General features: G+C 43.2%; 1 protein-coding gene across 17 annotated transcripts in view; it reads left to right on the top strand.

Annotated features, from left to right (window-relative positions):
- Positions 1–8,240: 8,240 nt before the first annotated feature.
- The window catches only part of LOC109700290 (zinc finger protein interacting with ribonucleoprotein K-like), a 75,251-nt gene continuing 69,018 nt past the window's right edge, over positions 8,241–14,473 (top strand). For 16 of the 17 annotated variants that reach the window (XR_012442784.1, XR_012442785.1, XR_012442786.1 and 13 more), the window contains exon 1: positions 8,241–8,456. Coding sequence is in view for 5 of the 17 variants with exons in the window: in XM_074058455.1 (XP_073914556.1) it covers positions 8,423–8,456 (34 nt within the window). In the remaining 12 variants the exon portion in view is untranslated. Of the gene's footprint in view, positions 8,457–14,165; positions 14,294–14,473 lie in introns of all 17 variants that reach the window. The other variant, XR_002213689.2, reaches the window with a different exon arrangement.

The following is a 14,473-nucleotide window of genomic DNA, read 5'->3' on the forward strand; positions in this document are numbered from 1 at the left end:
TTCTTCAGAAACTACTTCCTGCTGAGCAGTGACATCAACCCTATCTATGAGTTCATCTTTTCTTCTTGCTATTAGTGGTGGTGGATGAGACTGAGGGGTGGAATAGAATGATGTGCCAGAATGACCAAGAAGACTTAGTTACTGATGATGTTCATTTTGCAGTACTGAATGAAAAAGCCCTAGTATACAATCATTGGTAGGTTAAATATTTGAAACACACTAGTTGGATCTGTTGTTTCCACTTGGTCATTGTCCATTTCAAGAAGAGATTCCCTTCCACTGTTACTGGAAGCAGCAATAATTTTGTGGGGATTGATTGCTCATCTCTGCCCCTGTTTGTGTACTTGTGTATCTTCCAGATACCTTTCTAAGTCAGTGTACCAAGCCATCATCCCCTGATAATTAGTTGGACTGTGTAGGTAACCTTGAGGGGAGTACTCTGCAGATCCACTGCTATCCATCCATTTGAGGTTAATGAGAACAGCTCTTGAATTCATCACTTAAGGGGGTACAAAAGAATTCTCTTTCTCTCTCTCTCTCTCGAGAATTCTTTTGTGTATATATATATTCTCTTCCTCCATTTATGAGTACATAGGCTAATTCCATACATAACTGGGCTATTGTGAATACAACTGTGATAAGCATATGTGAGTAGGTATCTCTTTTGTATGATGATTTTTTGGGGGGGCGGTACTGGGGTTTGAACTCAGGGCCTCATGCTTGCTAGGCTTTGCTAGCCAGGTGCTCTATCACTTGAGTAGCTCCATCAGCCCTGTTTTGTATCGCTTTTTTTTGAGATATTATTTGCCTCAGGCTGGCTTTGAACCACAATCCTGATCTCTGCCTCCTGAGTAGCTAGGATTACAGGCATATACCACCAGCACCTGGCTGTATGCTGGCTTTTGATTTGTTTTAGTACACACTGGGGAGTGGAATATCTTGATCATATGGCAGATTTATTTCTAGGTTTTGTGGAATCTCCGTGATGATTTCCACAGTGGCTAGATTAATTTAATTCTTTCCAACAGGGTATAAACGTAACTTTCCCCACACATCCTTACCAGCATTTACTGTTGTTTGTTTCCTTGATGATAGCCATTGTGTCAAGTCCAACTTCCACAAAAAACCAACCAAACAAAACAACCCCCCCACTTAGAGGTCTCAAATGAATAACCTAATGATGAAAGATGATTCCTAGAAAAATGAAAACGAGTAAAACCCCAAATCAGCAAATGGAAATAAATAATGAAGATTAGGGGAGAAATTAATGAAATGGAGACTAAAATATTTATACAAAGTATGAATGAAACAAAATGTTGGATCTTTGAAAAAATAAATAAGTAAACTCTTAGCTAATCTGACCAGAAGAAGGAGGGAAAACACCCAAATTAATAAAAATTAGACATGAATGGGGATATCACAGGAAATACCAATACAATCAAGAGGATTATTATGGAATACTTTGAAAACCTGTATTCAAATAAACTGAAAAGTCTAGAAGAAATGGATAAATTTCAAGGTGCATTTGACCTATTAAAAATAGAACCAAGAGGCTATCAATCATTTAAGCAGATCTATAACAAGTAATGAGATTGAAGCAGTAATAAAGATTCTCTCAACAAAGAAAAGCCCAGGACCTGGTGGGTTCACTGCCGAATTCTGCCAGACATTTAAAGGAAAACCAACACCAATATTCCTCAAACTTTTACATGAAATAGAAAGGGAAGGAATGCTACCAAACTTCTGTGAAACAATATTACACTCATTTGAAAACTGGACAAGGACACAACAAAAAAAAGAGAATTATATACTAACATTCTTGTTCAGTTAGATGCAAAAATTATCAAGCAAATACTTGCAAGCTGAACTCAACAACACATTAAAACTATCAAACATCATGATCTAGTTGGTTTCATTCCAGGAATGAAAGGATGGTTCAACACATGTAAATCAATAAATTTATTACTGCACATAAACAGAAAAAGGACAAAAATCACAACATCATCTCATTTATTGCAGAGAATAGCCTTTGACAAACTTCAACATCCTTTTATGATAAAAGCTCTGGAGAAACTAGGAATAGAATGAATGTACCTCAACATAATAAAGGCTATATATGATAAACCTATAGCCAATATCATACTAAATGGGGAAAATTGAAATAATTACCTTTGAAGTCATAAGTGAGACAAGGATGTCAACTCTTCCCCACAAAAGTCCTGGACTTCCTAGTTAGAGCAATAAAGCAAGAGAAAGAAATAAAAGGGATTCAAGGCAGGAAGGAAGAAATAAAAATATCTATATTTGCAGAAGATATGATCCTATACTTAAAAGACCCTAAAGATTTCACCAAAAACTCCTAGATATGATAAACACTTTAGGCAATGTAGCAGGATATAAAACCAACATACAAAAAAATAGTAGATTTCTATATTCCAACTGTGAACATGCTGAGAAAGTAACCACAAAAACAATCTCATTCACAATAGCAATAGGTATAAACTTAACCAAGCAGGTGAAAGTCCTCTATAATAATATCTATAAGCCTTGGGCTGGCAAAGTGGCTCAAGTGAGGCCCTCAGTTGAAACCCCAGTACTGCTGAAAAAAACTCACTATAAAACCTTGAAGAAAGAAATTGAAAACACTCCAGAAGATGGATGTAAGTCTACCCATTTTCATGCACTGGGAGAATTAATATTGTGAAAATGGCTATACTACCTAAAGTAATATACAGATTCAATGCAATGCCCATTAAAGTCCCTATGTCATTCTTCACAGAAACAGAATAATCAATCCTAAATTTTACATGGAAGCATAAAAGACTCCAAATACTACTCCTAATTCTGAGCAAAAAAACAAAAGCAATGCTTGAGGTATCACAATACTGGACTTCAAATTATACTACATAGCCATAGTAACAAAACCTGCATAATACTGGCACAAAACAGATATAAAAACTAATGGGACAGAATAACAGACCCAGAAATTAAATCACAGAGGTACAGTCATCTTATTTTTGTCAAAGGAACCAAGAACATATACTGAAGAAAAGACAGCCACTTTAAGAAGTAGTGCTTGCAAACTGGCTATGAATATGCAGAAGATGGAAACTAAAACCTATGTCTCAAACTTTTATCACCTTTAAAATTTTCTATCCTAAATAGGTAATGGGCTGCTGGCTCTCTTAGCAGCAAGCTTCAGGATTGCCTGAAGGAGATTCACCCCTTGGACAAGTGGCAATGTGCCCTTTCCATGACTCAGTGATAAAGTAATAGGCCAGGAATGGGTATTCTGGGGAGTCCAGTGATGTCCTTGCTGTGGATTGGCATTGCCAGTGTTGTCCATTCTAAGGAAACTGGAACTCTGTGAAAGAGTACCCAAGAAGTATTAATTCTTAGCTATTTTCAATTTTTCCCTTTCTCTTTCTCTTGTAGGCAAGCTCCAAGACATGATAATATGGGTAACACTATCAAACAGATTCCTGTCCCTTGGATTGCATTTTAAAAATGGGAATATATTGCCAGGTGCTGGTGGCTCTGCCTGTAATCCTAGCTATTCAGGAGACAGAGATCAGGAAGATCATGGTTCAAAGACAGCCCAGGCAAATAATTCTTAAGATCCTCTCTCAAAAAAACCCTCACAAATAAGGGCTGGGGAGTGGCTCAAGATGTAGGTCCTGAGTTTATATCCCAGTACTGAAAAAAAAAAGGAATATATTGAATGGGGAAGGATGAAAGAAAATTAAGATAATTTTTCTTTTTAATAGTTCATGGCCCCAATGTAAGTTGGAAGATGGAGACATCTGACCTCAAAATGGGAAATTTAAATTAAAATATTATTCTGCAAGTAGATCTCTTCTGTAGAAAGCAGAACAAATGATGTGAGAAACCATATGGACAGGTCTTTATGGTCCTGAGAGACAAGCTCAACTTATGCTATCAGTGCTCTCTGGGAAAATACAATCTATCCTTACAAACCACATACACTCGTGGGCTTCAAACTCTTGCCACCATTGGTATGATTGGGCATCTTATGCCTAATTACTGGAAGGAGTTACTGGATTTTAGGATATCTAACAATGTACAAGCCATTTCCCCCATTGGGCCAAAATTGCACTCTCCTGCTTAAATATAATTGCATGAGGGGACTGTGGCAGTGGGGACTGTCAGGGGATTGGAGATTTGTGGATGATATTTCCACTTTCTATGCTCTCTCTAGATTCTGGGTGCTGAATTTCATGTGGGAAGATCAAGGAGATTCCTATGAAATGAGCGGGGGATGAAGTGCCTATGGATGTGGGGCTGTGTACTTCAGGGAAGGATAAGCATATGGAGAAGTCAGGTGAAATGTTATCCCCAGAGTCTGGCCATTAAGAACATAAACATAAAGGGTGCCCCTCTCCTCCATTTGACTATGTGTGGGAGGTTTGGTTTGTATAACTGTGTAACAGTTTTATGAGACTCTTTTGAGTTTGGATGCCAGGCTCTGAGTTCAGTTGATATGTGTCTGTTCATCTCCTTGTTGGTGTGGATCAACATAGTGATCAGTGCTACCATTAGTTGAGGGAGGACTTGCACTTGCAAGTTTAAGGAAAGCTCTAAGGCTAAAACATCAGTTCACCTAGGCAAGGGAAAGATGAGAGATGAGACCAGAGGTTAGCTAAGAGGCAAGAGAAAATGAGATATGTGTCATATGTATGGTACCCCCTGTGCTGGAAGCAGAGGAATTCATGCTGCAGAAAACCCCACAACCCAGTCTATACCGTAGCAGGATGTGCAAACTTGCCTGCACTGTGTGCACTGAGTGCTGCACACTGTGACTAGAGGCTCCACATTACATGGTGAATCTGTTGTTCCCTACTAATGTAGAGACCATATGAACTATGGTGGACACCAATGTAAAACACATCCTAATTGATGTCCATCTCCCAAGACATAGGGGGCAATAGACATCAATAGGTGGATATGGATCTAGGACAGTAAAATGAGAAAGACTAGGCTTATCATGTTGGCGAACATCTATCCTCCGTGGGAGAGGACTTCTGTTTAGTAAGCCAGGACTAAAATCTTTGGCAGGGACAGTCATAGGCTCCTAAGAGAGTCGCCATTGTTTTTGTTAAATGGGATCTTATCATGCCCATTTGGATCTTTCCACTGCTTTCTTTAGTATCCCATTAAGCATTGAGACCCAGGAACAGGTCACATTCATCTGGAATGACCAGCAATGGATCTTCAGAGTACTCCCCCAAGGTTACCTACACAACCCCACCCTTTCCTATGGGATAATAATTCAGGACCTTGATTCAGAGAAACAACTATAGGACATACAAGGACATCTAAATGAGCAGGAATGGGAGATCAGTTCTCACAAGATTACTGCTGCTTCCAGCCAAAGTAGAGAGGAACATCTTTCAATGGGTAGTAACCACAAAGGCAACCCACAACAAATCCAACTGTTGTGTTTCAGAAGTTTCACCCAAAGTGATACACCAGTACTTTTAGACAATATCACAGAGGTGAAAATCATTAACAACTGTGATCTCTAGATCAGGCCACCATGTCAATCTATTCCACCTCCTCCATCTCACCTGTCACCCTAATAGACAACAGGAGAGAAAGAAGACTCAGTTGGGGACAATGTTCCCAATCAGCAGAAAGTAGTTCCTGAAGAAAAATCTTCCTCTCTTTTAAGAATACAAGGGTCACCTTCAGGAGTGGGGGAATGATACACACCTAGTTAGGCAGGGAGTTAGGAAACCTAATGGATCAGAATGATGGTTTGGATTTTGATAGTGACTCAAATCCTGGATGGCAGTTATTAACAGAGTTACTCATAATATATGACAGGATCTTGCTGACATTAATCCCCTACAGCCCACGGAAAACAACAGTGCTGGCCTGACTATCCAAGCCAAATAACTCTTCCACCCAACATTGAGGAGAAGTGGGTGACATATAACTCAGCCTTGTGAGGTTAATGATGTATCATCTAATTTTCCAGCAGTTATCCACAGACCCCAATAAAAGCTTGAGCTTTTAGGATCATCCATGTAGCTGCTTCTTCTTGAGCCTACTTGCTCTTCCATGTGGAAAGTACACTTTTGCTTGCTTTCAGTCGCCTTTGCTTTAATAAACCTGCTCCAGCATAAGCCTCCACTCTGTCAGTCCTTGAAATATTTTTCTAAGAAGAGTAAGAACCTTCTGGCTCCCAGACCTGGTGCCTAAATCCAGTAACAGAGAAAAATGCTTAAAGTTTGAGGAGCCACATGTCATCTGAGATGGTACCTCTGGGGACAGTGAGGAAGGGGAAAGTTGGATGCCTGAAGAATGGGGCAGCAGTATTAGAACACCATGGAAGGGCTGTGGCATCTCTGATCAGAGGGCAGGAAAGTGTGGGAATTGAGACATCTATAAACAACTGGGGTGTATTATATGTACATGCGAAAATGACACAATGAAATCTCCTGTACACTGTTATAAATGAATAAAAACGTTTTAAGAAAAACAAAGTGATAAAAAAAAAGACACCTCAGGCCATCTCCACTGGTATCCCCAGAGGTAAGTGCCCACAGCTAGTTCAGAAGGCAGAACTTCATGGCTTTCTTCAGGGAGTTCCACCCTGCCTTGGTCTGCAGACACCAAGTCCTGCTGCTCCATCAGGCTCAATCCCCTTCTTCCCTCTCTCCCTCTCCCTCAGCAAAGGCGGGCAAGTCCACTGGAGGAAAAGTGCTTATTGGAATGTGATGTGATAGGGTGGGGAGGTTTGAGCCCGCAAGGAGGATATCATCCAGGTGTTCTCAAGGTGAGTTGAGCAAGCTGCTTATATAGTTAAAAGGGGGACAGGACAAGGGTATCTTTACCAATCACAGCAGTCCCCATGCATATGCACCAATGGGTATAGTCTGTTACCCAGATGAAGGATTGTGTTTGCACCAATCCCAGGTCTTTTGTTGGGTAGAAGTTCTTTCCTATCCCTGTCCTGTGTGGTAGGGTAGTTTTGGCAGTTGGTTTTTTGTTAAGCTGAAATTTGCTAAAGGCTTCTTGCTGGGGCAGTGCCTTCTGGAGCTGTAGTTGTGTTTTTGATGTTGGCATGAAAGCAATTCAGATGCCAGGCTGGCATTCATTTGGTAAAGCATCCAGGGCTCTAGAGAAGTGTCCATTAGCTGTCAGGGAGTTAAATCTCCAGAAGCTTCACCATCGCTGCTTAATTCAAGGGTGGAAAAGATGCTTACAAAAAGTCTTGTCAGCAAAAGTAATTTAACAGTGGTCTAGCTATCTTTAACTTCTGCTTCAGTGTCCCAGGTAGAGATGGGTACCTACCACTGTGTTTCAGGACGTCAACAATACATAATCCAGTTTAACCAGACTGACCAATGCCATGTCCACAGAACTTGAGGTTTTAGGACCCACAGAGGGGTTGCCGCCCCTCCTATCGGAAAGGTGTACTATTTTTTTTTTTTGCAGTAATAAACTTTCTCCTGTTTCCTCTATGTCAGTCCTTGAATTCTTTTTCTTGAGTACACCAAAGATCTTTGAATGGCTTGAAATTCAAAGGAGCCATGTGCCAAGATGGCACCTCTGAGAGCACAGTGAGGAAGGGGAAAGTCAGGACCATGAAGGATGGGGAGGGGGAACAGTGTTGGATTACCTTGAAAGGATTGTGGTATCTTGGATCATAAAGCGGGAACTGTGGGCTCAAAGTTGAGTCCTTAAAGTTGTCTCCAGCTTTGCCCCATAGGCCAAGTGCCCAGCTCAGGAAGTAAAACACGGGGTTCCAGCAGGGTGCTCTGCCCAGCCTTGGGCTTCAGAGATGAGTCACGCGGCTCCCTCAGCGTTCAATCCCTTCTACAGATCGAGGCCTGGTCGGAATCTTCAGGAGCTACCGACCTGGGTTGCTAACCGGCCCGCCTCCTGCCAGTTCACTGGCAGCCCTTCTCCTGTGGACCCAGTGGACTACAAGGTGGGAAAACGTTAGAATCGTACAAGAAACCCCTTCTTAAAAAAAGAAGAGGTGTCACTCCACACTGACCAGAAGCCCGTGGGTGAAAGGTGAGGACACCATTTCCCTGTGTCCCAGCAGGGGCCTCTTGGTTTTTGTTCCACATATTGCAGGACCACAGAGCCCGTCGCCGGTTCACCCAACCGTTGGAACTACGTTACCCAGACAGCTCTGTCAACAACGGAAGAGGCTGAGCCAATGAGTATTCAGAATAGCGCCATTTCCGCCTTTGAAACATCAAATTGGGGTGGGACTTCCGGACCCATCTCTGTGTTGCTGATTTTGTCTGATTTTGGTGCTATGCAGCTACCTGACTGGAGAAACGTTGACTCAGGATCAGTGTCACGCGAGTGGAAAAGCTAGGGCGTGGTGTGTTTGATTTGTTCCCATAGCTCGGAGCTTTCCCGAGGGACAGCCGTGGAGATGACAGCCATGCACTCGGAGGGACCCGGAGCAGGTAAGTGCCGCGTATTTCCGCCAAACCAGACAGGACCCGGTTTGGGGTTCCTGATTGAGCCTCTATACTCCATGCTTTGTGTCCATTGAGGGATGTCGTGAGAGGCGTCTGTCTGTACTCAAATGCTCAACTCCTGACCAGTGCTCCCCGCTCCCCACCCCCCCTTTTTTTTGTTTGCACTGAAGGTTTGGACTTAGGTCTTTGCGTTTGCAAGCCATGCGCGGGTCACTTGAGCCAGGCCTCCAGCCCGTGGCGTCCAGATTTCTTAAACTGCAAAGACCAAGGTGTTGTGGGTGGTTCTCCCACCCCTAATGCCTGTTCCGAACTGATGGCAGCACTGATCCCCGTGTTGTTCTGCAGCACAAGATGTACAGACTGTTAGGAAAACGCCGCACACAAAGGAGGCTCACACGAGTTATCTCATGTCTAAAGTTTAATAAGCAGGCTGGCTGGCCGAGAAGAAAAAATGGCGCAGCAGCTTTTCTCGGCGGGTCTGGCCTTACGTAGCGTTTGGGAGAAAGCAAGGGCTAGGGACGGACAAAGAGAGGTGGCAGGAGATAAGGGACAGTGGGGCTTTGTTCTGCAAGGAATGAGACCAGCTGCTGAAGCAAGGTCTATGGGCAGGGAAAGGAAGGTGGCGGGAGTTTTGTTCTGCAAGGGATGAAACCAGCGCGGCTCAGGCTGCAGAATGGTGGCAAGGGACAGTTTTTTTATCACAGACAGACATCATCTAAACTCAGAGCCTGGCATCCAGATTCAGCGGAGTCTTATAGTGCTCAGGAAAGGCAGGTGAATTGGACTGTTAAGCTAGGACCCCTGGATGTGGGTAATGAGCACCATAAACAAGGTGTGCAGATGTGGCCGTGGAAACGTGTGGGGAGAGAATGATCAGGTAGGTTGGTGGTTATGATGCAAATGGATGACACACATGATGTGGATGTTGATGTCTGGGTGTAACTGAGTAATGTGATGGATGCTGAGCCAGGACCTTTGCTTTTTTGCTGCACTTCAGACTCAATAATTTTGTGGTGAGCCTCAGTGTATGTGGGGCTGTTCAGTAAGGCAGATGGATGTGTTTAGGGTACAGTGGTTATAAGGAAACTGAAGGAGGAGTACCACTCAGGCTAGTTTCAGATGAGAATTACTGGAGAGAGAAAGTCTGTGACTAGTGAGAGGACATGAAGGGGACTAGAGGTGGAATAGGGCCAAGGATATTTGAGATTGATAGGTAGTTCTTAGTGGCTGAGGTTGAAGCAAGGACAGGGTCAGGCAGGATGGGATCTTTTGTAGCAGTGGGGACTGGGATTATTTTAGATATTTCCATTTTCTTTGTATTCTAGATGCCTGGTGCTGAATTACATGTAGGAAGATCAGGGATATTCCTAAGAAGAGGGCAGTGGGTGGAAGTGCCTAGGGATGTGGGGTGTTGTGAGAGAGTGATACAAGGACTTACAGGAATATGGAGGAGTCCTGTGGAATGATGTCTCCAGGATCCCCCATTGAGGATGTGCAGAAAGGGTGACCTAACATTAGACTTTATTAGATGTGTGGTCTGGGTCCCTGTGGAATACCTTTGGAGGCTCCTCTGAGTTTGGATGCCACGCTCTGAGTTTAGATAATGTTTGCCTGTTTATCTCCTTGCTTCTGTGGAACAAGACAACGAGCATTGGTACCATTAGTTGAGGGCAAGCATCAGTGTGACAGGAGTCTATTATCTCCTGTAAGGTAGAGAATTTGGAATGAGAGAGATAAGGATTGGATGAGAGAGGCATTGAACTTGGGGTCCGGGGAGAGAAAGTGGTTGTAGATTAAACTTACCATTAGAGCTAGTTCTGCCTTTCCACAGCCAGAGCATTGGTCTTCTAACTCCCAACTGATCCTTAGCTGTGAGATACCAGTTAATCATGAACAGGTCTGAACTCTTCTAACTCTCTACACACCTTCATACAACCTTGTCTTCTGTTAGAGGAACCCATATGAATTTGTTCTTATAGGCCTGTTGAAGCCCTGAAACTGTAGCCAAAGGTGACACCCTCAAGAGCAACCTGGAGGGCAGGACCTCTACTTGGCCTGGAGTCCTGTTTCCTGTTCCTAAAGAACAATATAGAGTGCCCCAGTGTTGCTCCAGCTCTTCAGTCAATAAGGCATGAAGATCGGTATATAGTGTTAATTTGCCTTCCAGATAGGTATGCACACTATCTGAATGAATCTGTGCATGTGAAAGTGATGTGTCCTTTTGGATCAGTAGTCTAAGTGAGCAGCTGAAATGATATTTTTCACTGAGCATCCAGTCTTGCTTAGCATGAGTCTCAAAACTTTTCAGTCCACACCTGTAGACAAAACTTCCCAGAAATCTGCTTGTGGCCTCTTTAAGAAACAGTGTCCCATCCTTTAGGGCCCTAATGCCAGTTCCAGTGTCCTTGGATTCCTGTCCAGCTATGCTCAGGCAAGGACACTGCAGATCAGAATATTGTACCCAGAATGCTGTTGGTCCCTGGTGATGTGATTGCACCAACAAACTGTCTGAAAAGGGTTGTTTCCACGATTGTATGCTTGTTCTAGGTTGGACTTATGTCCCTGTACTTTCAGATATTTTAGCAGTTTTGGGGTCAGTGTGCTAAACAGATTTTAGAACTACTTTATACATAAATAAGTGATGTGAGTACAAGGTTGTACACAACCACAGGAGAGGTTGTCTGCACAGCACAGCACTACTAGAGTGCAGTGGCCCACTTGTAGAGTCTGATTGCAGTTGCCATACAGAGGGACCTTGCTTGGGATTGGGCTACATAGTCAGGGACCCACAATATAACTGCTTTGAGCATAGGGCCTGGTGAGGTACCTACCACTGTCACCAAATTTTAGTTTCCTGTGTTCCAAATGGGGAGGACCTTGTGTGGGAGGGCACATATTTAAACTCTAGTTTCTGAGGTGCTGGAGACTGTTACAGGTAGAGGAACCACTGTGTATAAAGTCCTGTTGAGGGAGTTTGGAACATGCTCATCAGTTGTGGCAGTTTACCTTTATTGTCAGTGCACCAGAAGCCATGGTGTATTGTGAACGAACAGGTAATGGTCCAATCAGATTTTTCAAAGTTCTGCAAAAGCTGCTCCCAGTTAAAAGAGCCAGGAAGACAGATGATGACATTGAAGTACAGGGAAGTCGATTCTTCTTTATATAGGATTAACTTCATTATCATGTCCATAGAAAGTGGCCTTATGGGAAATTGGGCTAATACCAGGTTTTCTGATTTGGAGGATAAAGACAAGGTAGATGTCAAGGGTGAATTTAAGTTTTCCAGTTTTTTAGCAGATGAGAAGAGAAGGTCTGTGGTAGGAAGAATTTTAGTGGCAATATCAAGAGATTGGATTTTTACCATCTTAAGAGAGTGAATGTTTCAAAGAAGCATTAACAGAAACATGAAGAGGGCAGTATCCACACAGGTGTGGAACTGGAGAAAATTCCTGATGGAGACATGCAAAATGTGATGACCAGTGTTTGCCCTGGGGTATATCTGTATTTCTATGGATTGCAATAAGGAAGGGGAATCCTAATCATGCAGTGATTTTGTTCTTACCAGCCTTGAAAGGTTAGGCTGATCTGGTTTTCAAGTACAGCACCTGGGTTGGGGTGAGCTCATCACCAAAAAAGTGTATGAGAGAAGAGGTTGAAATTGGAGTTTTGGACCCAAGGCCCAAACTCCTGAGATTCCATATGCCAGGTCATGCCACCCCTTAAACTCCAAATAAAGAGGCATAGTGAAGGCAGAGAAAGGAAGTTAATTACATGGCTCAGGACATGCTGTGGGAAGAGACAGAGTAAGCACTCAGCTCATCGTCAGCCATCTTCAGGGTATAAACATAAAATATTGGCTTAAGTAGACAAAAGAACTGGGGCAGGGGACAGAGGTATGTATACAAAGTCCCAGTCACAGGTGTGTTCTGATTGACCATTATCTCAGTCCAAGTGTTCCCAGAGGGTTCCAAAGAAGATGTTATCACTTGAGGGGAGTGACCTGGTTCCCATGAAATGATTACTCCTGTTCCAGGGTGCAGTTTCATCATTATAGGTAATTGTCCTCATTTGGAGGGGTGGTCTGTCCTGCATGTCTCTGCTATTCTTTGTGAGAGGTTTCAGTCCCTTGTCATAAAGATGTTACCAGTTCTGTCCTTTCTGGAATCCAAGGTGATCGCAAAGTGACTGCAAAGAGAATGCCTTAGAGCAAAAACAGATACAAAATGAAGGCAAGGATGCCAAGCTTCTATTTTTAGTTAATTCATGGGCCCAAGTAAGGAGTCAGTGCTTTGCAGTAAAAAAAGTTTAAGTACCTCTTACAAGGTCATGGATACATTCTGGTAGACAAGATGGCCTGGCAAGTTACCAGTGTTTTCAAAGGATGAGGTCCATGAGATAGAATCAGAGGCTTAGAATAACTGCTGTGTTTTGGCACTTCTGTAGCAGGGAGGAGGACCAGAAAAGAGCAGGCAAACCTGTGTTCTGATAATGTAGCAGGGGGGAAAGGGATAGCATAGCAGAGAAATAAAACTTAAAAAGTCTAAATGTGAAGAAGGTCATGTAGTGCTGGGGTTAGAAGGTCACATAGCACTAGGGTGAAGTAGCCTATAGAATTTTATGTAACCTTATATGGGTTAAACCTTGCTTTTTGCTTCTGTAACCTGCTTGCAAGGGTATATATATATATATATAAGGTGAGATCCCTTTATTCTCAGGGCTCAGCCTTTGGACTCGAGTCTGCTGAGTCTGTGCTGGCACAATAAAATGTTGCTTCCTGCTGAATTGCCTTGGTGTCCTATGTCTGTGTTCAAGAATCCCGCTACACTTCAACAACGGATAGTCCTTTTATTACTTAATACTAGGCTTGGTAGTATGTTGTTATAACCCTTGATGCTTCTGAGAAGTTTCAGGTTGCCTAAGTTTAGGGTCCAAGTTGAGAGCTACTTGTCTGTAGAGGAAGGTGACTGGGACAATGTTGGGAAGGAAGGATGGCAGGTGAGGATGTTGTGACTGGTGAGAGACCTCAAGTACACGATTAGTAATGAGGCATGGGAGTGTGGGAATCAGACAGTTCTCAGTGGCAAAGGTTGATGCAAGGAACACAGGAAACATAGCCTCCAGGGTAGTGTTGTTGCCCCTGGCAGTGGGAACAACTGTGTTCTATTTGAACTAACCACACTGTGGATGCTCTGTGCTTAGGTGAATAGGAAGGGTAGACAAATATCTATATTATGGGTCTAGAAGGTGAAAATAGGTGGAGGATTGTGGGTAAGAAAGCTATGTTCCAAAATGTGATGTGCACTTGAGGGACCATGTGGAATGCTGGTCCTGTGGACTTGATGTTGGTGACATGAAGCTGGAATGTGAGTCCACACTTGATTATCTCTGAGCTGTACCATCTGGAGGACATTTGTGCACTAAACTGACATGAGTGGATACAGCCCTGTATACCAGTCCCAGGAGTTAGATTATGTCTCCTGATCACCTGCGTTAGTGCTGTTGGAGGAAACAATGATCAAATATGCACAGAGGACAGACTGTGCCTCAGGAACACTGGGATCTGGTATCCTCTCTGAGGTGGTGAGGGTGGTATATGGGGTACTAGAGGATGGATGTAGGAGAATGGGTTGGATCAATATGGAATCACTTCTAGGAGAGAAGTTGATCATAGATGTTCTGTTCTAACCATGGCAGGCCTGTGTGACCTTGAAGATGTGGCCATTCATCCTTCTCCCAGGATGAATGGGAGTTCCTTAGTGAACCTCAAAGGTGCCTTTACCTCCATGTGATGCTGGAGAACTTTACACTAGTAACCTCTATAGGTAAGGTAATCACACTCATCCATACTCTGGTCTTTGCTTATCTTCTTTTTCCCAGAAGCAGCTTTGCCTCTTCACTGCTAGTTGTTGAGATGTGCTAATTTACCCACTTTTTTTTTTATGGGTGTGTTGTGGTTGGTACAGCTGAGCCATGTGCTCTTCCCTGAGCAGCCCTAACTGCAG

This window comes from Castor canadensis, chromosome 16 (genome assembly GCF_047511655.1).
Source record: "Castor canadensis chromosome 16, mCasCan1.hap1v2, whole genome shotgun sequence".
Taxonomy (NCBI): Eukaryota; Metazoa; Chordata; class Mammalia; order Rodentia; family Castoridae; genus Castor; species Castor canadensis.